This window comes from Rhamphochromis longiceps, linkage group LG3 (assembly GCF_057381845.1).
Source record: "Rhamphochromis longiceps isolate RC_006_pf linkage group LG3, R_longiceps_female_GT1.1, whole genome shotgun sequence".
In the NCBI taxonomy this organism is placed as follows: Eukaryota; Metazoa; Chordata; class Actinopteri; order Cichliformes; family Cichlidae; genus Rhamphochromis; species Rhamphochromis longiceps.
In genome coordinates, this window is record NC_140559.1 from 29,621,596 (window position 1) to 29,645,049 (window position 23,454).

At 43.7% G+C, this 23,454-nt stretch overlaps 2 protein-coding genes and 1 long non-coding RNA gene across 3 annotated transcripts; all 3 read right to left on the minus strand.

The window, feature by feature from the left end:
- Nucleotides 1-192: 192 nt before the first annotated feature.
- Nucleotides 193-10,184, minus strand: ttc29 (tetratricopeptide repeat domain 29). The gene is made up of 12 exons (XM_085393338.1): nucleotides 10,110-10,184; nucleotides 9,553-9,644; nucleotides 8,483-8,569; nucleotides 7,851-7,910; nucleotides 6,708-6,871; nucleotides 6,353-6,529; nucleotides 4,830-5,042; nucleotides 3,609-3,694; nucleotides 2,552-2,643; nucleotides 2,125-2,248; nucleotides 1,903-1,992; nucleotides 193-1,597 (listed from the first exon to the last, which is right to left on the minus strand). The coding sequence occupies exons 2-12, from the start codon at nucleotides 9,624-9,626 to the stop codon at nucleotides 1,430-1,432; spliced, it is 1,335 nt and encodes a 444-aa protein (XP_085249464.1). The 5' UTR covers nucleotides 9,627-9,644; nucleotides 10,110-10,184; the 3' UTR covers nucleotides 193-1,429.
- A 3,242-nt stretch (nucleotides 10,185-13,426) lies between these two features.
- Nucleotides 13,427-15,273, minus strand: LOC146673904 (uncharacterized). The gene is made up of 3 exons (XR_014909063.1): nucleotides 14,754-15,273; nucleotides 14,565-14,677; nucleotides 13,427-14,479 (listed from the first exon to the last, which is right to left on the minus strand). It is a non-coding gene; the product is annotated as an uncharacterized LOC146673904 (long non-coding RNA).
- A 598-nt stretch (nucleotides 15,274-15,871) lies between these two features.
- LOC146673905 (uncharacterized) lies at nucleotides 15,872-17,470 on the minus strand. Its single transcript, XM_085401032.1, has 3 exons — nucleotides 17,081-17,470; nucleotides 16,674-16,956; nucleotides 15,872-16,540 (listed from the first exon to the last, which is right to left on the minus strand). The coding sequence occupies exons 1-3, from the start codon at nucleotides 17,410-17,412 to the stop codon at nucleotides 15,872-15,874; spliced, it is 1,284 nt and encodes a 427-aa protein (XP_085257158.1). The 5' UTR covers nucleotides 17,413-17,470.
- Between the last annotated feature and the right edge of the window lie 5,984 nt (nucleotides 17,471-23,454).

Below are 23,454 nucleotides of genomic sequence, written 5' to 3' on the forward strand. Positions count from 1 at the left end.
CTAAAAGCAGCACAACATGCGTGTAACGATCAGAATCTGAAAAAATGTCAATAAAAGATTACATGTTAGGATACAGTTTCATTATTTATAGGTTAAAAAACACAATACAAGTAAAAGTATGAATAATACTGTTATAAATAAGAAACAGGTAAAGAAACAATGGATGTAAGGGTCAGTATAACATTAACACATTTTAGTAGATATTTAAAAAGTTATTTATTAAAAATATGTGCCATTTATTTAACTATAAACAAATAATCATAGAAAACATTTTAAAAAATGTAAAAAAAAATATATTTAGAAAATTGTGATAATGAGGTATTGTTTTAGGTGAACAAGTCATAAAAATATTTTAAAAAATTTAAGTTTGTACAAAAAAAAAAGACAAATTTTAATTGACTTGGAGAACAACAGTATATAACATGTAAATAAGGCTGAAATCCCAAACCTCATGCTTTGATGTCCATTTCTCTTCTTACCAGTTTTGTATTCAGTATTTAACGTCTTTTAAAACAGTCAAGGTCACTTTTAATAGAAGACTTATGAACAATAACCAATGACAAACAAACTATATATCAAGTCAATAAAAGTAAATTTTAACACTGAGTATTTAAACTGACATTAAAACATTACAAGTGCTTGAGTACAGATGAACTGTGTGGTTGTAGTACATTGTTAACTATGCAGAAAAGGGATCTCGTGACGTGCTGTGATTAGACCCGTGTGATAAGGAGCGTCCTTGTAATGACATTATTATGACTGTTGTACATTTCTTTGTGGATGATGGCCTTCAGCTGATGCAATTGAAAAGTAAACCACGGTGCAGTGCGAGAGAAGGAAAGGTTTCTAAAGGAGCCATCTTTAGTTTAGCGTTTATCCTTTTCACTCTTATTTTTAATTGATACTATACAGAGGTGAGATTTGGGTAAACGACCGTAGATGTTCTAGGCTATCCCAGCTATCATATAGCATCCTATAGTCTTTGGTAGCATGCTTCATTACTGTGATCTGTGTTTCCTTCCTTTCAAATGTTTGAATGACAGTAAAAACGAGTCTTAGGCGAGATGCGGGACACGTTGCTAAACTGTTGCAGGGCTAACACAGACAACCATTCATACCTATAGCAAGTTTACAGGCTCAGCCCTGTAAATACTGATTCTTTGTATAAATTTGATTTGTTTATGAATAAAAGTCTTTGCATGTTATGAAATGCTCATGATTGTTCTTCACTCCATCACATCTGTATGATATCTCGATGCCACATGAAAAAAAAAACATCTGAAGAAAGATTTAAACAGTAACTTTGTGCTGCTGCCAAAACGTTTGGCCTCGGCAAAGCACACAGCAGATGTTTCAGGGTTTCATCTTTATTCACGGTAACAGGTAACTCTTCTCCTTTCTCTCCCTCATATTGTCAAACGACGGCCCGTTAAAACCAGGCAGGAGAGTAGTAGTCCTCGGAATCCACACTGAGGTCCTCGCGTCCTCGTTTCACCTTCCAGGCGAGCAGCGCCTGCAGAGCGGCGGGCGAGGTTGAGGTAAGTTTGGCGCTGTATTTTCCATTCGTGGCGTGGGCGTGAGCGGAGGCCACCAACACCTGATGGAGGAAAAGCAGCAGGGTCACGGCCTTACAGTCGACATCTGGATCCACATAAACTGTCCTCAGACTCTTCAGTCAATTTAACTTCATGACTACTTCCTGAGTCACAGGTCTCAAAGTTCACAGGCTGAAGGACTCTAATGAAGGATGCACAAGTGTATCTTTTACTCTATTTTTATCTGTGTATAAAAGAGGTAACATGTCATCCTTGTTCCCGAGGTATTGCATTCACAAACTGTGTGACACGGATACCTCATCAGGCTTTTACGGCCGACTGCTAAAGACGTAAAGAAAAGACCGACCTGCGCTCTCTGCAGCCGAGCCACATCTTCTGTGGTGCAGGCCACCTTGTAGCCCTGCAGGTAGTACTCAGCAGCTTTCACATACTGACTCTACAGAGACACACAGAGATGGGGAAGCAAGCCCAGGTGTTTACGAGGCAAAGCTAACATTTTTCAGCTGCTATAAATCAGTGTGATTGGTTATTGATTCCTGCACTGAATACTGTGGGGTGTGATTGGTACCCTGCTGAAGTAGATGTTTCCCAGACACAGATGAACGTCGATCAGTCTGTGATGCAGTCCGCTGCTACGAGACATGGCGACTAACTTCTCCAGACACGCGACCGCCTCCTCGAAGTATCCCTCGCTGTGCCACACACACACACACACACACACACACACACACACACACACACACACACACACACACACACACACACACACACACACACACACACGAACACACGAACACACACACACACACAAAGATGGAAAATGAACACTTGACTACAAGAAGGTTACTTGACTCACATTTGCACAGAGACCTCCAGACAATGTGCTGATAAACTTAACTTAAACTGTAGAAATTTCCTTTGTGGTTTTTTATTTTTATTTAATTCAGTTTTAGTCACCATAATACACTTTTGTGTGTGTGTGTGTGTCTGTGTACCTCTTTAGAGACTTTGCCAAAGCTATGCAGGCCTTCACCGCTCTGTCTGTGCCGTCTAGGCTGTGAAAAATCTCCATGCTGGTGTTAAAGAACTGGACACACACACACACACACACACACACACACACACACACACACACACACACACACACACACACACACACACACACACAGTTGAATAATTTTTGGGTGGATGTGCGTATGAAATGGGGCTTTACTGAAATCTGTTAAAAACACAGTAAGTGGCTCTTTTGTGTGACTTGTTGCCTACACCACACACATGTGGATTCATCCGCAGCCTAAAATAGTCCCACCTAAACTGCCTTTTCCCTCGGGTTCTGTGTTTTTGAGTTTGATTTTCTGTTCTTGGGTTTTACTATTAACACCTCTTAATCTGTCTCCCTGGTTTCAGTCTTATTCCATTTACTTCAAAGCCGCGTGTGAGACGTCAGGAGTAACATCCCTCCTGAGTTATTGTATTCCAGCAGGAAAGCTGGAAAAGCGTGAAAAACTGGATTTGCTTTTCTAGTTAGTAAACACAGCCACTCATGCATCATTAGTAATGCAGCATAATATTTGTGTTTTTGCAGTTAAAAAACGCAGCTGCAGCTTGTTCGTGGATGGAGAATGCTCGGTGTCTGCCTATGAAAATTCTGACTGGGAACTTAGAAGTTCCGACTTCCTGGAAACCACCCTTAATCTCATTAACCTCCTGTGTTCCCTTTTTTCTCTGTTACTGTTTAGTCCCTCTTCTTTTCTGATTAATGTTTGCATTTGCTTTCTTCCTATTTTACTTTGAAAGTCCATTTTCTTCACTGTCCTTTGTGAGTTTTACTTCCTGTCTTGCTGATTCCCAGCTTGTTTGTTCTGCTCTCTCCTTTTCCTCATCAGGGTATAAATCATCCTGTCCTCCTTTTTATCGAGTCGTGTTTTCCCCTCTCTCCCCGAGCCCTTGATTTTCTTTACCTTTTGCTCCAACGTTTATGACACTTTGTTCACGTCTTTGAGTAACAGCTGTATCTATATCTTCAGCAGAGTCAAACACAATCTTTGGTACCTTTTTGGCTGTGCTATGGTCTCCTGCTCTCTGATAGGCCAGGCCTACTTGGAAAGCCGCCTCCCCCTTCATGTGTTTGTCTTCAGCTGAAACAGACGTAAAAATAAAAACCACGTTATAAACACTAATCTTCTGTGATCATATGAAAGCTTCACTTTAAAGGATCTTTTAAGCAGAGTCGATCTGATGTCTGTTTAGCAGGCCTGACTTCTATTGAGGAATTTATCCATATATAGGTTTTAGTTTTCGAATTCAAAGTTCTTCCTGTGATTTTCAAAGTAAAATCATCAGGATTTTTGTAAAAAAATACTTTAAAAATAATAATAATCATAGATGTTTGTTTATCAAATGCCCAGCAATAACCCTCAACCTTGTAGTAGGTACACCCATGGTATCAACTGAAAATACTTGTTTCGCATTCACAAGATTTTCAGACCTTTCTGACCTTTGACCTTTAGGTCACTGAGTGTGGTGTTATTAACGTTTATATCGAACCACAAAGCTTTCAACATAAATTATATATTTGTTAATTTCTTTGGTGTAGCACGAATGGGAGACATCAATATCAATAAATAAACAATAAACATAAAGCTGTAAAACTTATGAAAACACAGTTAAAAATCCAAACTTCAAGCCTTCCTTTGTGTTTTCTAAAACTGTCCAGTGGGGCCAAAGTGGAGTCTTTTGTAGGCCAGTTTTGGCCCCCGGGCCTTATGTTTGCACCCCTGATTTAGATGGATAACAGCACTAGAGGCTGGTTTAGAGGCGAATAACAAACTGGACTAAATGAACGTAACGTAAATGAACTCTTTATAGTATATATACTATAAAGAGTGTCTCGGCTCGATTCTTCTGATGTATCACAAATTAAATTCTTTTTGGCGACTGAGTTGAGGCTTTCGCTTGGATTATGGTTAAAAAAACCCTGTAATTTATTTTAATAAACAGAATAAATAAACAGACAAATCTCCTCCTTCTTCAGAAGAATAAACATTTCAAACTCTGTAGCTGTCAGGACCAGTTCTTAACCCCCTCTGAAAACGTGGTACTCGTTGTTTTGCTGAATATTTCTCTGCTTCTGCCTTCACTGTGATCCTCTCAGCACAAACACCTCCTCCTCGGTCTATTTTTAATCTAAATGTTACACATGTGTGTGTTTCCGTGCACAGATTACTCCGATGCGCTGCCTCTCACTGTGTTTTTAGCCCTGGTTCGACCTACACTCCGCGGCCCTGCTGTTGCCTTCGTGAAGCAGCGTCTGGGCCTTCTTGTGGTCCTCGGCGGCCAGCGGCGCCTCCGCGAGCTCTCTGTAGATCTTCCACAGATCCCGGCAGGCCCGGAGCTTCAGGGGCCGACCGTCTGAGTCCAGCCAGCCGCCGTCCTCCGCCTGTTTGCGGCATAGCTCTCCCTGCTGCCTCGCCTCCTCCAGCTCACCTGAGAGAGGTGGCATTTTTATAAGAGTGGGTGCAACATGAGTTCAACCGTCACAGGAAAATAAAGAGAAAAAACAGCAACAAAACAACTAAATCAAATAAAAATACCAAACATGTAGCTGGTTTTGAGGGAATAAGCTTGAGTTTTAGATCATCTGAGTGAAGAAATGTTTCATTTTTTGAGTGCTGATTTAGCTCACAGGGTCAATCAGGTGACCTATACGCCATAAGACTAACACAGAGGGCTGCATTCAGGTCGGTCTTCCATCTTTCTTGTCTTCTCTGCACCGCCCTGTCACAATAAATTATTAATTTGAGTTAGAGTTATTTTTAATCTCAGGCTTTATTCCACAGTGTGTTTTTTGTCTTGTCTTCTTCTCGTCGCCCCCAACCAGGAGATGGCTGAAGCTTCCTCTGCCGGAGGTTTTTTCATGTTAAAAGGGAGTTTTTTCTTCCCACCGTCTCCAAATGCTTGCTCATAGAGGGATGTCCGATGGTTGGGGTGTTGTATGTTGTAATTTATCACGAGGACCAATAACAGCACAAGCAAGAGGGGATCTTATCTTTTCAACACTGCCCCCTGGTGACACTACACAGCTACAACACTCACAAAGGACCAACACACAACTGCCCTCTTTAGGTAAGAGACTAATGCATCAGTGTCAGTGAAGGACAAGTATGCCTGTGTATGCATCTGCGGCTCTCCACTTACACACAGAGCAGAGCACTAGACACTCCCACAGTGCGGGCAACAGTGGTCCTAAAACGTATTACAGACGGACTGCAAGGTTGGCTGGTATTTTACAATAATTCAAATGATTAAGTTTGTAATTATGATTAATTTTTACAATGAACGTTTCAGGATCAAACTGAAAGGAGAAGCCACACCTTCCACTGCAAATGCAAGTTAAATAAGGTCTTATTGTAGGTGATACTCAGTCTCACATAAAAATGAAACACAGAAGAAAACAAAACTTCATGTTCAGCTTTGACTTTCTTTTAATCTGAATGTGATTCAAGGTTTTACTGGTCGCAGTTTTTAGTGCTGCTCATCTAAATCACCTCGACCTTGGCACTGCGCTCACCAGAAATAAACCAGCCAAGTTTGAGGCTGAATGGATGCTTGGACGTTAAGACAGGCTAAGAGCAGACAGTCAGAGAGTTTCATTATTCACTGTCATCGTTAGTAATTCAGATTAGTCAGTTACTGTTTCTACTGTCTTGGAGCAACTGTGACCACATGCTTTCCTCAGGGATTAATAAAGTGCTGTGATTCTGATCATTCACTGTCACTATACTCAGTGTGTGCACCTCGATCCAGGTACAGCTCAGTCAGGCAGGCCCGGGCCTCGGTGGCTGCTCTGGAGAACCTCCCTTTCTCTCTGTCAGTACAGCTGTGGTAGAAGTAGAAGCGGAGCCAGAGGTCCTCGGGGTCTGAGAAGAACCGACCCAAAAGGAGACGCTCCTCACAGACGGTGGACCAGATACCTGCAACAGAAGTCACCTGGTCCTGAACCATGGACGCAGTCTTGTTCTGTGTTCTACCAACAATAACCTTACACTCATTATGTCACTGACACACAAACACACTGATCTAATCACTAAATGAAGCCTCACTGGAATCAGAAGGATTGAATCGAGGCTCTGTGTGCGTGTGTGTGTGTACCGGTCCTTTCAGCCTCCTCAGCCAAGCTCAGGTGCTGGCTAATGGTCTCCATTTTGTGTCTTTGTTCCACCAGAGGAGGAGCACGAAGCCTGAGTGATCCCGGTTCAGCCGTCGCCCTCCAGTCCTGATCAGAGCGCAGCAGAGAGACGAGCTCAGAGAACGACCTGAATGACAGAAAGACATTTTTGGGGGATCTTTTTAACTTTGTGTAAACTGGAATGACCACCTGGGAAAAGCACGTCAGAGCACCAGTCCACTGTTTGTTAGAAATGTGCTGCACTGAAGCTAAGCCTCCATCTTCCATGAATTCTTTTTTATTTATAATGTTTGTTGTACAGTCTATTTCTCATGATCCTGTCAAAGGGAAACTGGAGTTTGCTGCAGCCAGTAATTACTCCAAGTCAGATTGTCTTTGATAGCAATAACTTCAAATGCTCACCGCGCCTGCATCAGCCACAAACCGTCAAACAGAGATTCAATATAACACGGGAGGAATCACAGCAGTGAGATGAGTCTGGTATCAACATGTGGGGGAGAAACAAAACATAAAATGCATTTTGAAGGTTTCTCCAGAGTACCGGCTCTTTCCCCCTGTGTCATAGACATTAAATGAATGCACTGTTGCTGTTGAAACTGAGACGTACACCATGAGAAGGTTTTATCTTTGGTTGCAGATTTTAACAAAGCCTGAAAATCTCACACACCTGTCTCCAGCACTAACAAACTTAAGAGAGCTCAGAGCTGCTGTCAAAATAAGATGACTTAAAAAGTGCCACTCTGTGCAGTTTGGGGGTCTCTAACCCAGAAAGTGTTGATGGCATGAAGGAAAAGCTCAGCTAGATATTTAACATCACTGTACAGTGGAAAACAGCAGGCTCTGAGGCGTTTGGGTGCTGTAGGAAAATAGGAAACAAGCAGTGTTGGTTGGGTCCTGTGTGAAATAACGAAATGTGTTGCATGTCTGATGGACAATCAGTTCTTCATTATAAAAAACATGTATTTCATGTCTGTGAGTGTTTGATCACACTGACGGTAATTTTGTTTTTGTACATCAGCAAAACTGCAACGATCAGCCTGCGACTGCAGAATCTTGTTTTTGAGTCAGACATTAAACATTTATCTTGCTGACGGAGAAACAGATACCTGTGGAAGCCTTCCTGCAGCAGCCGCACACAGATGCTCTGCTTCGGACTGCTTCTGAACCTGATGTGAGAGACGGAGGAGTAAAGATTACAGATGTGAGAGAGGAGGAAGACCATGTTAGGCAGCTCAGTGTGGGCGTGTCACAGGAGAAAAATCAGTCGGCAGCCCTTCTCTTTGCAGCAGGGGGCGCTCACACCACTCAGATTTCACGGTCACGATTGCTGAGCAGTACATCTCTAACTCCTTAAACTAACTGCTGACTGGCACCTGTACACCTGAGAGCTGTGCTATGGTTTTCTTTGTGTTAGCTGTATTATTGTAGGGTCTTTACCTTACAATAAGCGCCTTGAGGCAACTGTTGTTGTGATTTGGCGTTATATAGATAAAAGTGATTTGGACTTACTCCACAAAATATCAAACCACAGTCAGAGATCACAGGGACGACGATGGTGGTTATAAACTTTCACTACTAAGCTGGGCTCTCAGCTGCAGGCTCTGAGCACGCTCGCATAAAATGATCCCTATGAGTGCCCACTACTGCAACCAGAGACATTATCAAATATGATAAAATGGTGATTAAAGTGGTGGTGCCTGTGTTAAAATCCACCCAGTGACACTGAGGATGAACTCACAGAGCGATTTCTTTCCTGGTCAGACTGTCTGCTGGTCGAGCCGGGCCCAGTCTGGCTCTGAGGGACTCCTTCGTCTGCTTCATCCTGCTAAAATACACACACACACACACACACACACACACACACACACACACACACACACACACACACGGGAAGTTGAGTTCCCATCATTACTTCAGAGACTGATACCCTGCTGCTATGTCACTGCGCTCTCCAGCACATTGAGTGCTGCTCTAAACAAAGAAGCCTTAAGTGGAAATTACTTCCAAAGACCTGCAGTTAGCACCAGTGCTGCTTTCTAAGCACACTCTGTAGGTGGAGCGCTTTGGTTATGCTGAGGAAACACTGTTTGAATACTTCAGTCATCACTGAAGGAAATCAAATATTCTTTAATAGTGCCACAGTTCATCTGTTAATAGTAAGGGGAAATGAATGACACTGAAACACAATAGATGCACATGGAGTAAGTGATGACTGTAATACATCTGATAGCGGGGTAAATCGCCACATATTCTGATTACAACTTCCTGTTTCTGTCCGTAAAAAGGCAAGGGCGTATTTATGTTCCACCCTGTCTTTAAGAGAGCCACCAGCAGCTGTAAGAGCTGCACCGAACACTGAAAGTGAGGTTAAAGTTTACTCTGAGGGTTACTTCTGTCCTCACGCTAATGCCATGCTGTCAAAGCTGTAAAGCATATCAGCAGGTTATGGCATGACACAGAAAACACATCAGTAATACAACAACCTGTCAGTTATGTGGTGCTTGTTTTCATTACCTGAGCACTATGAAATATCTTTGATAAAGAAAGCAGTGAATACTTTGCCCTAGTATTTAGCGAATACACAGATAAGCACAAGTGATGTTTGCTTTGATTTTGATGAAGAAGTAAAGACAAGGTCACGAGAATGTCTGTGTGGGTGTTCCAGGAAAGAAAAAGGAGGAAAAGAGGAAGATTTGTGGATGTAATAACAGAGGACATGCAGAGAGATGATGTGACAGGAGGTGATAGGGATAGGGTGAGATATCCTCCTTGCTCTCTGCCCTTTCCTGCCCTGCAGGCGGTCCTTACCTGTAGTAAGTGCTGCTCCTCTGTTTGCTTTTGTTGGCATTAATTTCAGGGAGAAACCCAACAGCTGTGTTCATCTTCACCTGCAGGTCAACCTGGTGGAGAGAGAGAGGATCCCACCCCACAGAAAACTTTATGCATGAACTGCAATCAGTTTAACACTGATGCCTCTTCTAAAATCACAGGGTTTTTATCTTGATTTGAACAGTTTTGCTGCATCTAACAGGGTCACCAAAGAGCGCAGGTCGTTTAAATACAATTACAATAATTTAAGTGAGAATAAGTTAGGCAGACTATTCTGGAGTTTAATTGTGATATTTACAGCTGCACTTTTTAAAAACACACGCAGAGCTCCTGAATTACCGAAAGAAAGACACAACCAGCTGCGCGTGACGGTGAAGCGGGTGAGGTGCACCCGAAAAGCTCCGGAATGAAGCTAGAACGTGAAGCTAATGTCATTAAACCGGAATAACAAAAACAAAATAAAATAAAATAACAGTAACCCTGCTAAGATTTTAAATGTAACACACGGAGAAAGAAGCGCAGAAACACGAACTCACCGCCAGTTTTATTAGAGAAAAACTTTCCACGCTGCCAGCACACTCAACTTCGTCACTATGACAACACCGAACCAAGTCGACCAGAGCAACGAGCTGAACTGCTTCCGGTCAGGTGGTCCCATTAAAAACAATCATTTTTTGTGTGTGTATTAATTTTATTTATTCCATGGGTTTGTTATTATTGTCTTCGTGGTGACTTCATGTGTATCTTGTATAAACTGTTTAACAAAAACTTCATAAAGTCCAGTTTTTTTCTTTTCTTTCTCTTCTAACAGGTAAGTTTCTTTTCTTTTTTTGCATTAATCCCAGAATGAAGAGGAATAAAGTCTGACAGTATTTTCCCTGTAAATTTACAGCTTTATCTCAGAGAGTGCTTAATTTTTAAGAAGCTTCACTGACTTTAAAAAACAATTCTGATCAAAATTTTTCCAAATATTTAATATATTATAATAAGCCAATTTTATTTATAAAGCACTTTTAAAAAACGATAGCGGCTCCGGCAGATCCCAGGAACGACATTCAAGATCTCTGTCCAGAGCGCAGTCCTAGGAACAACTAACAACAACTTAAAAAAAAAAAAATTAGTTATATATCAGTTATTAGCAGTTTTATCAGTAATTTGTAAGACCTGCATATGACAGAGGTTCATGAAGAGCTTGTAAATAGTAACATTACACACCAGAGGATGCTGCAGAGAGGGGTTCATTCATTTCATTAAATTTATTTTTCATTAATTTGTTCTTCAAAAATCAGTTTAGTTATTGCACGTGAGCACAAATGGTTGCAGAAATCTTGCAGACAGAGTTTTAAACCACAGCCAGTCACAAAAATGTCCGGATAAAACAACAAAAGCCAAGAATGATTTTGACTGTGGGGGCTGACAGAGCAAAAAGACGCAGTAAAACTGCAGCAGTGGAGTCAGCGGGGGTTGAGTAAAGCTTTTAAAGGAGCCTTTTCAAAAAGATACACAAATTTTTCTTATTAACACTGCATTAAATCCTCTCCTCCTCACGATTCATCTGCTTCTTTCCCTGTTTGCACTCTGCACACATCAGATGTTCGGGTTCCCGCAGTGAGACTTTTCCATTCAGCCTCACCACAGCTGGATGGAAATAGTGTGCCACTGCGGGTTCTTTGCGGTTCTTCAGAGCTTTATAATAAAGTTTCACGAAATCATCAGCAGCTGAGGGGACGTAGAGGCTGTTTCCTGTCTGTCTCAGTGGGCTTGATTCGCTTGTTTAAATGAACTTGTTTGTTCTCGTCGCTCTAATTAGCTGCGAGTGTAATTTATCTTTTTATCAGCGGCACTTCAAGACGAAAGTGAGAACGAAACCTGCGCTCACTGAAGATAAAGTGCAGCACTCGGTCCTGGTGGTCCTGTACATGCTTCTGCTTCAAAGGAAAAGCATTTGTTGTTCACAGACACAGCACATCTTTTTCATCTCTGCAGTTAAGCCGCGCCATAAAACTGATTACATTTATAAAATTAGTCTTGGCATGTGGCCTGTCAAGCTCCTTGCTCCTCATGGGTGCAGTTTACTGTGATAAGAGCAGCACATTACCTCGCAGGTTATCTCCGACAGAGGGGTCACTGATTTCACACAGTGATGCACAAATCCACGCTACTCATTGCTGCCTGACTATGCTGGCTTTTTGAGTACTTCTTCTAAAAGGGCACGCTCGTAAAAAACAACAGTATAAAAATATTAAAAGTACACAATCTGGGGACAGGGGCACCTCCAGACTTTTTTCAAAGGGTTGCTCTAAAAATATTGGAGTGGCACACCAAAAACAGCATTTGCCCTTTTATTATGTTGTTGTTAAATATAGGTTACTTGAAGAATATAGCAAGAAAGAGAGAACGAACATGCCTTAGTAATTTCCTGCTATTAAAGTTGATATGAAAATATGGACCCATGAAAACCACATATGATTTCGTGATCAATATTAATCTGATTCATTAGATGAAGTTATAGATTGATTGAACATCCCAGCCATTAGTTTAATTGGTAAAATTATTACCAACATAGGACAGGTTTGCTTTGTGGGGTTTCCCCTACCCGACACGCACGCGCGCGCGCGCACACACACACAGTACAGTGGAAACTGTTTTAGCGACTCTCAGGATTTATTTGAAGAGCATAAACAGAGCTGAGTGAGAGTGGATACTGGAGTTGGATGAGTCAAGTTGGCCAAAAGCCAAAAGATAAACTCTAATGTTGTTCAAAGGGCTGCAACTGCTTACACCTCAAAATCCAGTCTTTACAGTTTTTCTCAAATGCTAAAACACATGTCACAAACGTTACCACCAGGGCCCTGTTTCAGGAAGCCGGTTTAGAAAACTCAGAGTGAAAAACGATACTCAGGGTTGAGTAACCCCGAACTGTCCAACTCGGAATATTCGGTTTCAGAAAGGCTGATAACAAGTAGTTCAGTCAACGCGGAGTTGCTTTAACCCCAAGTGAAGCGCGCGGACGAGGATACATAAAGCCCTGATCAGTGGAGCACAGATTAAGTGAGTCACCATGGAGACGGAGGGAAAGAAGGCGCGGTCAATGTATTTCACAGCGCTTGAGGCCGAAATTCTGATGGCAGTATATGCCGATAACATGCAAATTCCGCGGAAAAAAGTAACACAGCCACAGCTGCAAAAAAAGGGAGCATGCATGGCAAAACATAACCGACAGAGTCAATGCGTGAGTGTTAATTTAAACATTGATCTAGGGATTTCCACCCATTTAACACGTTATTTTATCATATGTTATTTTATTTGTTATTTTATACATTTTATTTTGTGACGTGATGTGAGCGCAGGTGCAACCCAACAGGCCCCAAACGTTCCTGGCAGCAAGTAAAAATGAAATATAAAAATATAGTCCAAACAGGTAAGGTGTAATTGTATTATGAGCCATAGTGCTTGGTCTGTTTGTCCCATGTAAATCAATTGCAGTTAGAGGCTACATTAATTTTCTGTCTGTAAGCACTTATTGAAATTATCTGAGCACATTACAAGTACATATTTGCTTACTCTGTATGCTCAAATGTGGCCCGTTATAGCCAACAGAAAAAAAGCGGAGGCCTGAAAAACAGGTGGGGGTCCTCCACCACCACCACTCACAGAGGCTGAGCAGTTGGCCCTCAGCCAAAACAGTGGGCGCCCTGTGGCTGAAGGCATCTCTGTGGGGACATCCTGTGAGTCAATAACCCCGCAAGACACAAGTGCCTACATAGGGGGTAAATTCAAAATAATACATGATGTGCATACATCCTTTCTTCACAGTCACCTTTGCAGTGCTACTCATTCATTTGATAAACTCTTTACCATAATGGATTATTTTGTAGTGAAGTTATTTTCCTACTGATTTTGCCTTCCCTCAGTCTTGGTTGTCCTTGAGAGCATAATGACAATGAAGTGTAAGGTGATTGGTATGTTTGTTAATTGCCATTTGGTCCCTTGTAAGTTATAAGTGACCTGTATAAACCTCATATTCTATCAGTTGATGGTGATGGTGTACTGCATCTGGTGCAGCCTCCTGTTGAGCCAGACCAACATGCAGTTGTGAGTAATACTCCACAGATTATATGAGTTTACAGTAGAACAGCAATGTTGTTTATTTCTTTACTACAGGAAAATAATGAAGAAACATTGACAGCTGTTACAGAGGAGGAAGCAACAGAGACACTTTATGAGGTTTACATCTTTTAATACTTTGTGTACAGGAAACACAGGCGACCAATAAAGCCAGTTGAACAAAAAATCTGTTTATTCTTCTTTCAACATGTTGAGGTGATGGGTCAAAAGAAATGATTGTGACATATGGTGTCTCTGACTGCGCTTCCATCTTGTATGTCCGTGGGAGGGTCAGGATGTTCATGGTTTGGATCACTGCTGATGTCTGGTTCAGAAGGACAGTGTTCTCCTCTAATTGTGGCAATGTTGTGAAGAATCACACATGCCACAATAATGTCACATGCCCTTTCTGGGGTGACCCTGAGTCTTTGCAGGCACTGGAACCGGGCCTTAAGCATTCCGATAGTCATTTCAACTCTGGCTCTTGTCCTGCAATTAGCCAGATTATATCGCTGCTGTGGGCCCGGTTCAGGGTCAGAGTAAGGGGTAAGCAAATAGGGTAAACATGGATACCCCCTATCACCAAGCAAGTAGCCAGTGAACTCTCCTAAGACAGAAGGATACACTTCAGTTCAAATGTCCCTGAAGCAATTGGTCTTTATATATTTTAAAGTATTTTCAACTCACCATGTCCAAATTTTGTGCTCAGTGTACATTCACGGAATATTTGTGAGTCATGGACAGAGCCTGGCCACTTGGCTTCCACATTTGTGATAATGTTGGCAGCATCACATATGATCTTCACAGTGCAGAGAACACAAATTAGCATCCATTACTATGATGAAATAATTTGTTAGTTTGAAATGCTACAGGGAGCTATGTACCTGTACATTAATGCTGTGGAAAGACTTCCTGTTCACATAGTCTCCTTCATTTACTGAAGGAGCAATGATTGGAATGTGAGTGCCATCTATACAGCCAATCACGCCTGGGAACCCTGAAAATAAATGTGCAATTTAAGTAGTAGTCCAAGTATCACCACATCATGAATTAAGCTTCGTTCATCCTGATACCTGCAATTTTGTGGAATCCCTCTTTGATGAATCTTGTGGGTCTATGACCGGGGAACACCACAAACGTGTACAGGAGACGTTTCAGTGCAACTGTAACATTCCTGACTGCCCGACAGACGGTAGCCTTGGAAACGTGCTCAGCGTCACCAATATTATACAGAAAGCTCCCGTTTGCAAAAAACCGAAGTGCAATACAAATAATATGTACAGAACTGAGAGAATGTCCGCGATGTGTCACATGCGCAATATATGGCCTGAGGATGTTATTCAAATAACTTATAGATTGTGCTGAGAAACGGTAACGTTCGCACAGACAATCATCAGGAAATGATAAAATGTCCAAACGCGCTCTGATCACTCTCTCCCGGCGGAGAGCTCTGCGGAGAATTTGGGCTTCACGATCTACTGGCTCTTCAAGGAAGGGACACGCCATGTCTGACACTTCCTACTGTCAGGTTTCCGACAAAGGGGCGGAGACAGTCAGGGTTAGTTGTAGTAAACCTGCTAGGGGGCAGGTTAGCTTCACGGAGTGTGTCGTCATAGTGACTCACTGAGGCTTCATCTGAACTCGCTTTGTGAAACCGAAAACCCAGAGTTTTCGTTCACTCACGGTATACTTACTCAGTTTTTCCACTAAACCGGCTTCCTGAAACAGGGCCCAGGTCCCCCAATGTCCAAACACAACACCCTTCTCTAAAGCTACATAAACACAACCACACCTTCCCACTGCAAAACTCAAACTCCCACACCAAGAGAGCAGCTCGAAGCTGTCAAAACTGTAAACACTATACACAGCATTACACACTACAGCAAAACAATTGAAAACACAATGCTCAATTTGTGAGAAGGTTCTTTGGTTCATAACTGCCAATGCATATTTTTATAGACTGTACAGTAACGGATCATCATAGAACCCTGCAGAGGATTAGGCATTTAGATTTGTGAGTTTCACATGAAGACTATAAATCTATAAAAACATCCTGCATGTACGTACACTACTGTAACACAACTCAATGCAAAAACAGAATCTATCGCACACAACAGTACTCTCGGAAACATGATCAGGGTGTGAAGTCTTTTTTATTGTCTACACGGTCATTTTACAGTATTACACACAGTCACTGTGCGGCATCATGTCGCCGAGCTGCATTGGGCCACATCACCTCATCCACATCACAGGCTATATTGTCCCTTGCTAGGCACCGCGGGAAAAACGCCCTGGAATGGCGAATCCATCCCCGGAAGGCCTCCACTGGGATGTCAGCACAGGCCAGCTCCATTGCCCGTACGAGGTTCTCTCTTGTGTATGGCTGTCTGTCATACACCTTCCATCTCCATGATGAGAAGAACTCCTCTATAGGGTTCAGGAAAGGGGAGTAGGGTGGCAGACAGACGTTTAAAAAGTGGTCACTGTTTGTGGTGAACCACTCTCTGATTTGGTGTGTTTTGTGGAAGCAGACGTTGTCCCAAATGATCACATACATGTGATGTGCTAGCCTAGGATGGTGTTGTTGACGGTCCAGGAGGATGTCTTTTAGCTCCTCTAGGAAGGTGAGGAGACGTTGGGTGTTGTAAGACCCAAGGACAGCATGCCGGTGGACAACCCCCTCCGTACCCATAGCTGCACAAAGAGTAATATTACCCCCCCGTTGGCCAGGAACCTCAGTGATGGCTCTTTGGCTAATGATGTTACGGCCTCTTCGCCTTCGTTTCTGGAGGTTGAAGCCAGCCTCATCCAGGAAGAGGTACTCATGGGGTCTGGCCATCGCGTCCAACTGCATTATCCTCTGTGAACATGGAAAAGCGCACAGGTGTTCAGAACGGTCAATCAGGTAGCACAGTATTGTCCAGAAGTAATGTAGGCCACTAAGCAACACAGTATGTCCACTAACTGTACTGTGGACATGGATGTATACGTACTTGCACATACTCGTAACGTTGTCCTATGTGTCGCGCAGAGTTGCGCTCAAAGGGAACCCTGTAGACCTGTTTCATCCTCATCTGTTGGCGCCGGAGAACTCGGTCTATTGTGGACACGCTGACAGCATCAATGTTCTCAAAGTTTACATTATCTGCAATGACTTTGTCTCTGATCTCTCGGAGTCTAATGCAGTTGTTCTCACGGACCATATCTGCAATGAGGGTTTCTTGTGCCGCTGTGAATATGGCAACCCTCCCACCTCTATGTGGCATTCTTTCAGCTCTAAAGAAAGAAACATGTGTTGTCAATTGACTGATTTATATGTAAAACTACATGTAAAGTAACAGACCACTTTCACAGGCCTGTAAAACTGTAGTGTGACAAAGAAAGCTATAGCGTACTATACCTGTTGTGTTGTCTAAATGCCTTGATAATGGTGGCCACGGTGGACCTACTCAGGTTTGGATGTACTCTTCGTCCCGCTTCAGCCATTGTCATGCCATGGACAATGACATGATCAATTACTGTTGCTCGCATATCATCTGTTATGATGGTGTGAGGTTGTCTTCTTCTCCCACCTGGACCTTCTCCTCTCTCTTGTTGGCCTCCTTCTCTTCCTCCTCTACTCCGAACTCCTCTTCTTCTTAGGCCTTCACCTCTTCCTCCTCTGATCTCAACCCCTCTTCCTCTTTGGCCTGCAGCTCTTCTCCTTCCGCACGCTCGAATGCCTTCATCCATTGTGATTGTTTGGCATCTTCACCAAACTATGCTTTCATAGGTGGGGTCACATCATTAGCAACAGGTGTCTTCAATTTTGAGTCGTTGTGTGTAGTGACTGACGCCAGGTGTGTTCCCTGTTTTCACAGATTGGTGACTGTGGCAAGCATTTTGCATCACATGGGCTTTCATTTGAGAATATGAGCAGAGTTGTTTTGCAACATGTGTTTTAGCAAGGAAAAATGTGTTTAGATTTATGAGTACAGAGGGTTGTGTTTTGTGAATTGTGTCTTCATGTGACATGTGTTTATGGTACTGGAATATGGTGGCTACATTTAGTAAATGTGTTTAGACTACTGGTCATTTGGGTTACAGGATTGGCTTTTGTGTTTTAACATTTGAGAAAAACTGTAATGTGGACAGGGGTAAGAAAGGCAGGGAAAGACCCACACATGAGAAACTCCAACACTGACCAAGAACATCAGGGAAGAAAGAGCAGTAAAAAAAAAAAAAAAAAAGTAATGTCTGAGATATGAACAGCTGTAGATACTGAAGAGGCTAACTGAACACAGGTGTTGAAACAGAACAAAGGAGGCAAAGAAAGTACCAAAGCCAAATATCAATACTATTGATACCAAAGTTGGTATTGATAGTATTGGATCAATTTTATAATTTAAAAGTAATCATACGTAAAAAGGTATTTTCTGAGGTTTAATTCAAGCACCACATGGAGCCTCTGTTTGTGTTAGCTTGTCATACGTGTTCAATTCAATTCGAATTTAAAAAGGATATTTTAGTGAAAATTAATCAACAGTTTTTAAAAAACATTTGTATTTTTGCAAAATTGGCACTGCTTTTCCTTTACAATGGGTTTTAATTCCCATTTTGATTATAAGAATGAGCAGTGAAATTTTTAGGTTTTTAGCTTTAAAATTTTTTAAAATAATTTTTCAGATATTTTCCTGCAAATGCTGTCTCAGAATGTAAAGTACAAATACCTGAATGTGGGTCAACAGACAATTAAAATAAATATATATTGTGGTGAAGGTGTGGTCCCTGGCTCAGCTGTGCAGTGCTCAAGGGGCAGTGCCAGTCAGGTTCATGGTACAGGTATGTGGTGTTTTATTACAGTTTTTTCTGAATGCCTAAACCCTAACTGTGATTCCTGTAGCACAATCTCTAAAACTATTCAGACTTATAGCAAAACCACTCACTGAGTTTGCAAAACTAAAAGCACAAAAACTGCTTTGCACTCAGTTTGCAATTTTGTAACACACACTTTGCAAAACTGTAGGCACAATTCACTGCACAACACTCAATTACCAAATTGCAACACACTCCTAGCAAAAGTATACACATGTATGGCTATCATTAACACTAATTTGCCAACTGTCTGGCACACTTTCACATGTGAAAACTTTTTTAGATAATTAGTTCACTTTGCAATCAGCCTAAGCACTATAATACAGGTAAGCTGTGTGTGCGGAGTACAATGGAGGGAGCAGAAAGAGTGAGAAGTAGAGGAGGCCGAGGAAGAGGACGTGGAGGTGAAGAAGTAGGATGAAGAGGACAACAAGGACAAGGAGGAGCAAGAGGAAGACGAGGAGGGGGGAGAGGAAGATGAGGAGGGGGAAGAGGAAGGGTAGGAAGAGTAAGAAATAGAATTGCTGATGACATCAGAGCTACAATAGTGGACCATGTAATCAACCGTGGAATGACCCTGAGGGTAGCTGGCCAACGGGTCCAGCCTAACTCGAGCCGCTACACTGTAGCAAGTACCATAAGGACATCTTGAAATGAGAATCGGTTACAGTTTTTTCTGAATGCTTAAACCCTAACTGTGATTCCTGTAGCACAATCTCTAAAACTATTCAGACTTATAGCAAAACCACTCACTGAGTTTGCAAAACTAAAAGCACAAAAACTGCCTTGCACTCAGTTTGCAATTTCGTAACACACACTTTGCAAAACTGTAGGCACAATTCACTGCACAACACTCAATTACCAAATTTCCAACACACTCCTAGCAAAAGTATACACATGTATGGCTATCATTAACACTAATTTGCCAACTGTCTGGCACACTTTCACATGTGAAAACTTTTTTAGATAATTAGTTCACTTTGCAATCAGCCTAAGCACTATAATACAGGTAAGCTGTGTGTGCGGAGTACAATGGAGGGAGCAGAAAGAGTGAGAAGTAGAGGAGGCCGAGGAAGAGGACGTGGAGGTGAAGAAGTAGGATGAAGAGGACGACAAGGACAAGGAGGAGCAAGAGGAAGATGAGGAGGGGGGAGAGGAAGATGAGGAGGGGGCAGAGGAAGCATGTTCACTGCAGACCAAGTAACCCATATAGTCATTATGGCGATTGCAAATAATCCTATACTTGGAAATAAACACTTGTGTTTGTTTTGATGTGTTTGAATAAACACCAGTACTTGAAGTTTGGATCCCTCCATGCTTATGGATCTACGACAGAAGTATGAGCTCAAACTGACATAGCCTACCTTGTGCACAGAGAAAGCAAAAGCCAGATGTGTTTTGTATTCATACCATCAGTGTGTAGTTGGCGCATTGTGTGCTTAGTAGATGATGGCTTGTGTGTACTGTTTGATACGGAAACACCATTTTTATGAAGGTGTGAAGAGTTAATCTAGCTGTGTTTGCTTTTGCAAGAGAACTACAATGTTTTGATTATTGGGTGACAGGTTTTCTTATTTGTGTGAAGAGTTTTGCAAAATTAGCCAATAGTTGCAAAAAAAGGGCCTAAGCAATCAGAAAAAACTGTAGTACAGTCACCTTGCACAAAGATTTGTAGCACTGCCATATGCCAATGAGAAACACACCAATACCATTGATGTAAAAATACTGAAATTGTTACTTTACAGAATTGCTAGATGACCAGATGCTGGGGCAGAGGAAGCATGTTCACTGCAGACCAAGTAACCCATATAGTCATTATGGCGATTGCAAATAATCCTATACTTGGAAATAAACACTTGTGTTTGTTTTGATGTGTGTGAATAAACACCAGTACTTGAAGTTTGGATCCCTCTATGCTTATGGATCTATGACAGAAGTATGAGCTCAAACTGACATAGCCTACCTTGTGCACAGAGGAAGCAAAAGCCAGATGTGTTTTGTATTCATACCATCAGTGTGCAGTTGGCGCATTGTGTGCTTAGTAGATGATGGCTTGTGTGTACTGTTTGATACGGAAACACCATTTTTACGAAGGTGTGAAGAGTTAATCTAGCTGTGTTTGCTTTTTTTTTTTTTTTTTTTTCTTTTTTTCTTTTTCTAAATGACATCAGAAACAGCAGTATGCGACATTACGTGATGGCAGAGCTTCAGTTCATCCTTTGTCATTTTTTTCTTTTTTTTTTTTTTTTTTTTTTTTTAATAAATAGGACAGGGGGAATGAATGAGAGAGAGAGGGGGAGAGAAAGAAAGAAAACCAAAGGGGAGAAGAGACGGTGAGAAGGGGGGGGAAGAGAGAGAAAAAAAAAAACAAACTCCTGGGTCACCTGTATGGAGGAAAAAACAAACAAACAAACAAAAACAAACAGAGGAGACAGCAAACAACAAAGAGCAACATAATAATAGAGAAAACAAAGCACCATCACAATAAACTAGCTAGTCATAGATATCAGTATTTACTAAGTAATAAACGATATTGTGCAGCACGCAAGATAGACAGCGCACAGTGTGCTTTGAGGCAGCAGCCAAGAAAGCTTTAGTCCGCGTCTGTGAATACCCATGTGTGCATACCTGTGTGGATCAGCATGCTTGCATTCCAAAGGTTTCTCCATGTAATGATCTGCTAGGGAGTGTGGGGGGGCCACAGACCCGTCCTCCAGGGTGTGAAGCGGGTATGGAGGAGATCAAAACTCCAGACATCCAGAGGCCCCCAGAACACAAGAGACCATGGAAGACCAACAGAGGGGCAGCCGCGCCACTGTCCCAGTAAGAGCTGAGGAGAGTCCCAGATGAGGGCTCGCCCAGCAGCCGCGGAGCAGAAGTCAGGGGGAGTTGCAGTGACGCGCCCGTGAGCTCCGCCGGCCCCCAGCTGCGCCTGAGTGACCGAGCCCTAGGCCGAGAGGCCGGGGGCACCCCACCTCCAAAGGGGCCCGAGCGAGCCCCAGGCCCCAGGCCCCGACAAGCGGCCGCCAAGGAGTGAGCCGGTGTGCACCCGGACGCCCACCCCCAGACACAAAGAACCACCAACACACCGACACCTGAGGGAGTCCGCCACCGGCAGGGGAAGTGGTGGTGGGTGGAGATAGGCCTCCAAACCTTGGAGGGCCTGAGGTGTCCCCAGAGAGGTGGCGTCTGATACCCAACCTGACATATAGACACAGACATACAGGCACACACAGACACAAACATCCATTCCCACCCTCATGCTCTCATATGCACTCACTCCACACTCAACCAACGTGGAGACAGACATAAAGAGACGCTGTACACACAATCACACTCCCCAAGCGTACTCTACAAACCGGGTCTAGGTACCCTTGCCCCTGGAGGGGGGAATTGCACCCAGACCCAGGTGGTGTTACCCTTTTCCCTGCGGTGGGGAGAGGCAGACCACCCCGACTCCGCAGCAGCAGGGAGGCCCCACACCCCAGACCGCAGTCGGACGGCCAACTCCTCCTCCTAGCCCTCCCGCTCCAGCAGGCCGCAGAGAATGGGGGTGGGAGAAGACTCCAAACCTCCCTCCACCCGCTCATTGTAGTGTTGATGCATATGTGTTCTAAGGTGCAATTAAAACCCAGGAGGGCATGGAGCTACCTGCCAGAGAGCAGCAGGTAAGCGCATAGTCCCTCCTGCTAACCCTCAATGACTAAGTGTATTTAAAATTGAGAGGTGGGCAACGACGTCAGGGGTGAGGTATACACCCTGATGGTGATTTGGACTCCGTGATTGTGCCCACCCCCAAGATCCTATATGTATGTGTAATGAGAGTGTGAATAATGTGAATGTCTAAGTTGTGGGATAAAATTGAGGCAGAGGCAGCCAGAAGGGGACAGGGGGGGGGGGGGGGGGGTAGCCTCCTCTGCACCCTGGTGACATACCCCCACTCCAAGGCCCTGCATGTGTGGGTGGTTGTGGAGGAGCGGGAAGAGGGAGGCAGCTGGAGATGGGGAGGGAAGGAAGGGAGGGGCAGGTAACCCCTCCCTGGGGCCAGCTCCCCCGCTGACCCCAGTAGGCACTCCCACCCTCCGCGACCCGCCAGGGAAGGGGGGCCCAGGCCCATCAGACCGGGGCCCAGTGCAGTAGCGCCCCCCGGCTCCACAGAGCCCTGGACAGTCCACCCAACCCCACCACAGAGAAAACTGCACCCACCCCACCAACCACACATCTTCCAGACTACATAAGACGGTAAACGCCCAGGCTGAGATCTTCCTCCACCTCTCCTGTATCTCCCCCTCCTGCAGAGAGTTCCTGAGAGAAGAAAGCTCCTGCAAGATGTGACCATCCCCCCCACCAGTTGAAGAGCCCCCCAGGTGGCTCGATGCACCGGCGGCACCCTGCTCCAGGGCCGGGCCCCCATGCACCCACCCGCCCACAACCCCGGCAACACACCAACCAGGACCCGAGCCCCCGAGGCCCGGCCCGGGCCCCAGCCCAGAGACGGAGCGCCCCCAGAACCTCACGCCCATCCCGGACCCACCCAGGGGCAGCCAGGTTGCCAGGTCAGTAACCCACGTCCGTCAGCACAGACCCTCCCCTAGCCCCGCTGCACGCAGCCGCGAGGAAACAGTCACCTGAGAGCCAACAGAGCCCTCAACCGGACGTGACCGCTACCCCGGGTTGAGCCCCCCAAGGAAGATGCCTCCGGGGAACCCCCCGACGCCCTAAGCCTGTCCCTACCCCCTCACCAATCACAACAGTGAAGGCGGGACCAAACTATGACCCCCCCACCCCCACTAGGTGATGGAGCTGATAAAAGGGGCCCAGAGCAATTGATCTAATGTGGTGGCAGAGGCTGTGTCAAGACTAATGTAATCTAATAGATAATTTCTATATTGGTTAGAATTAAGATTATTTTTATTTTTC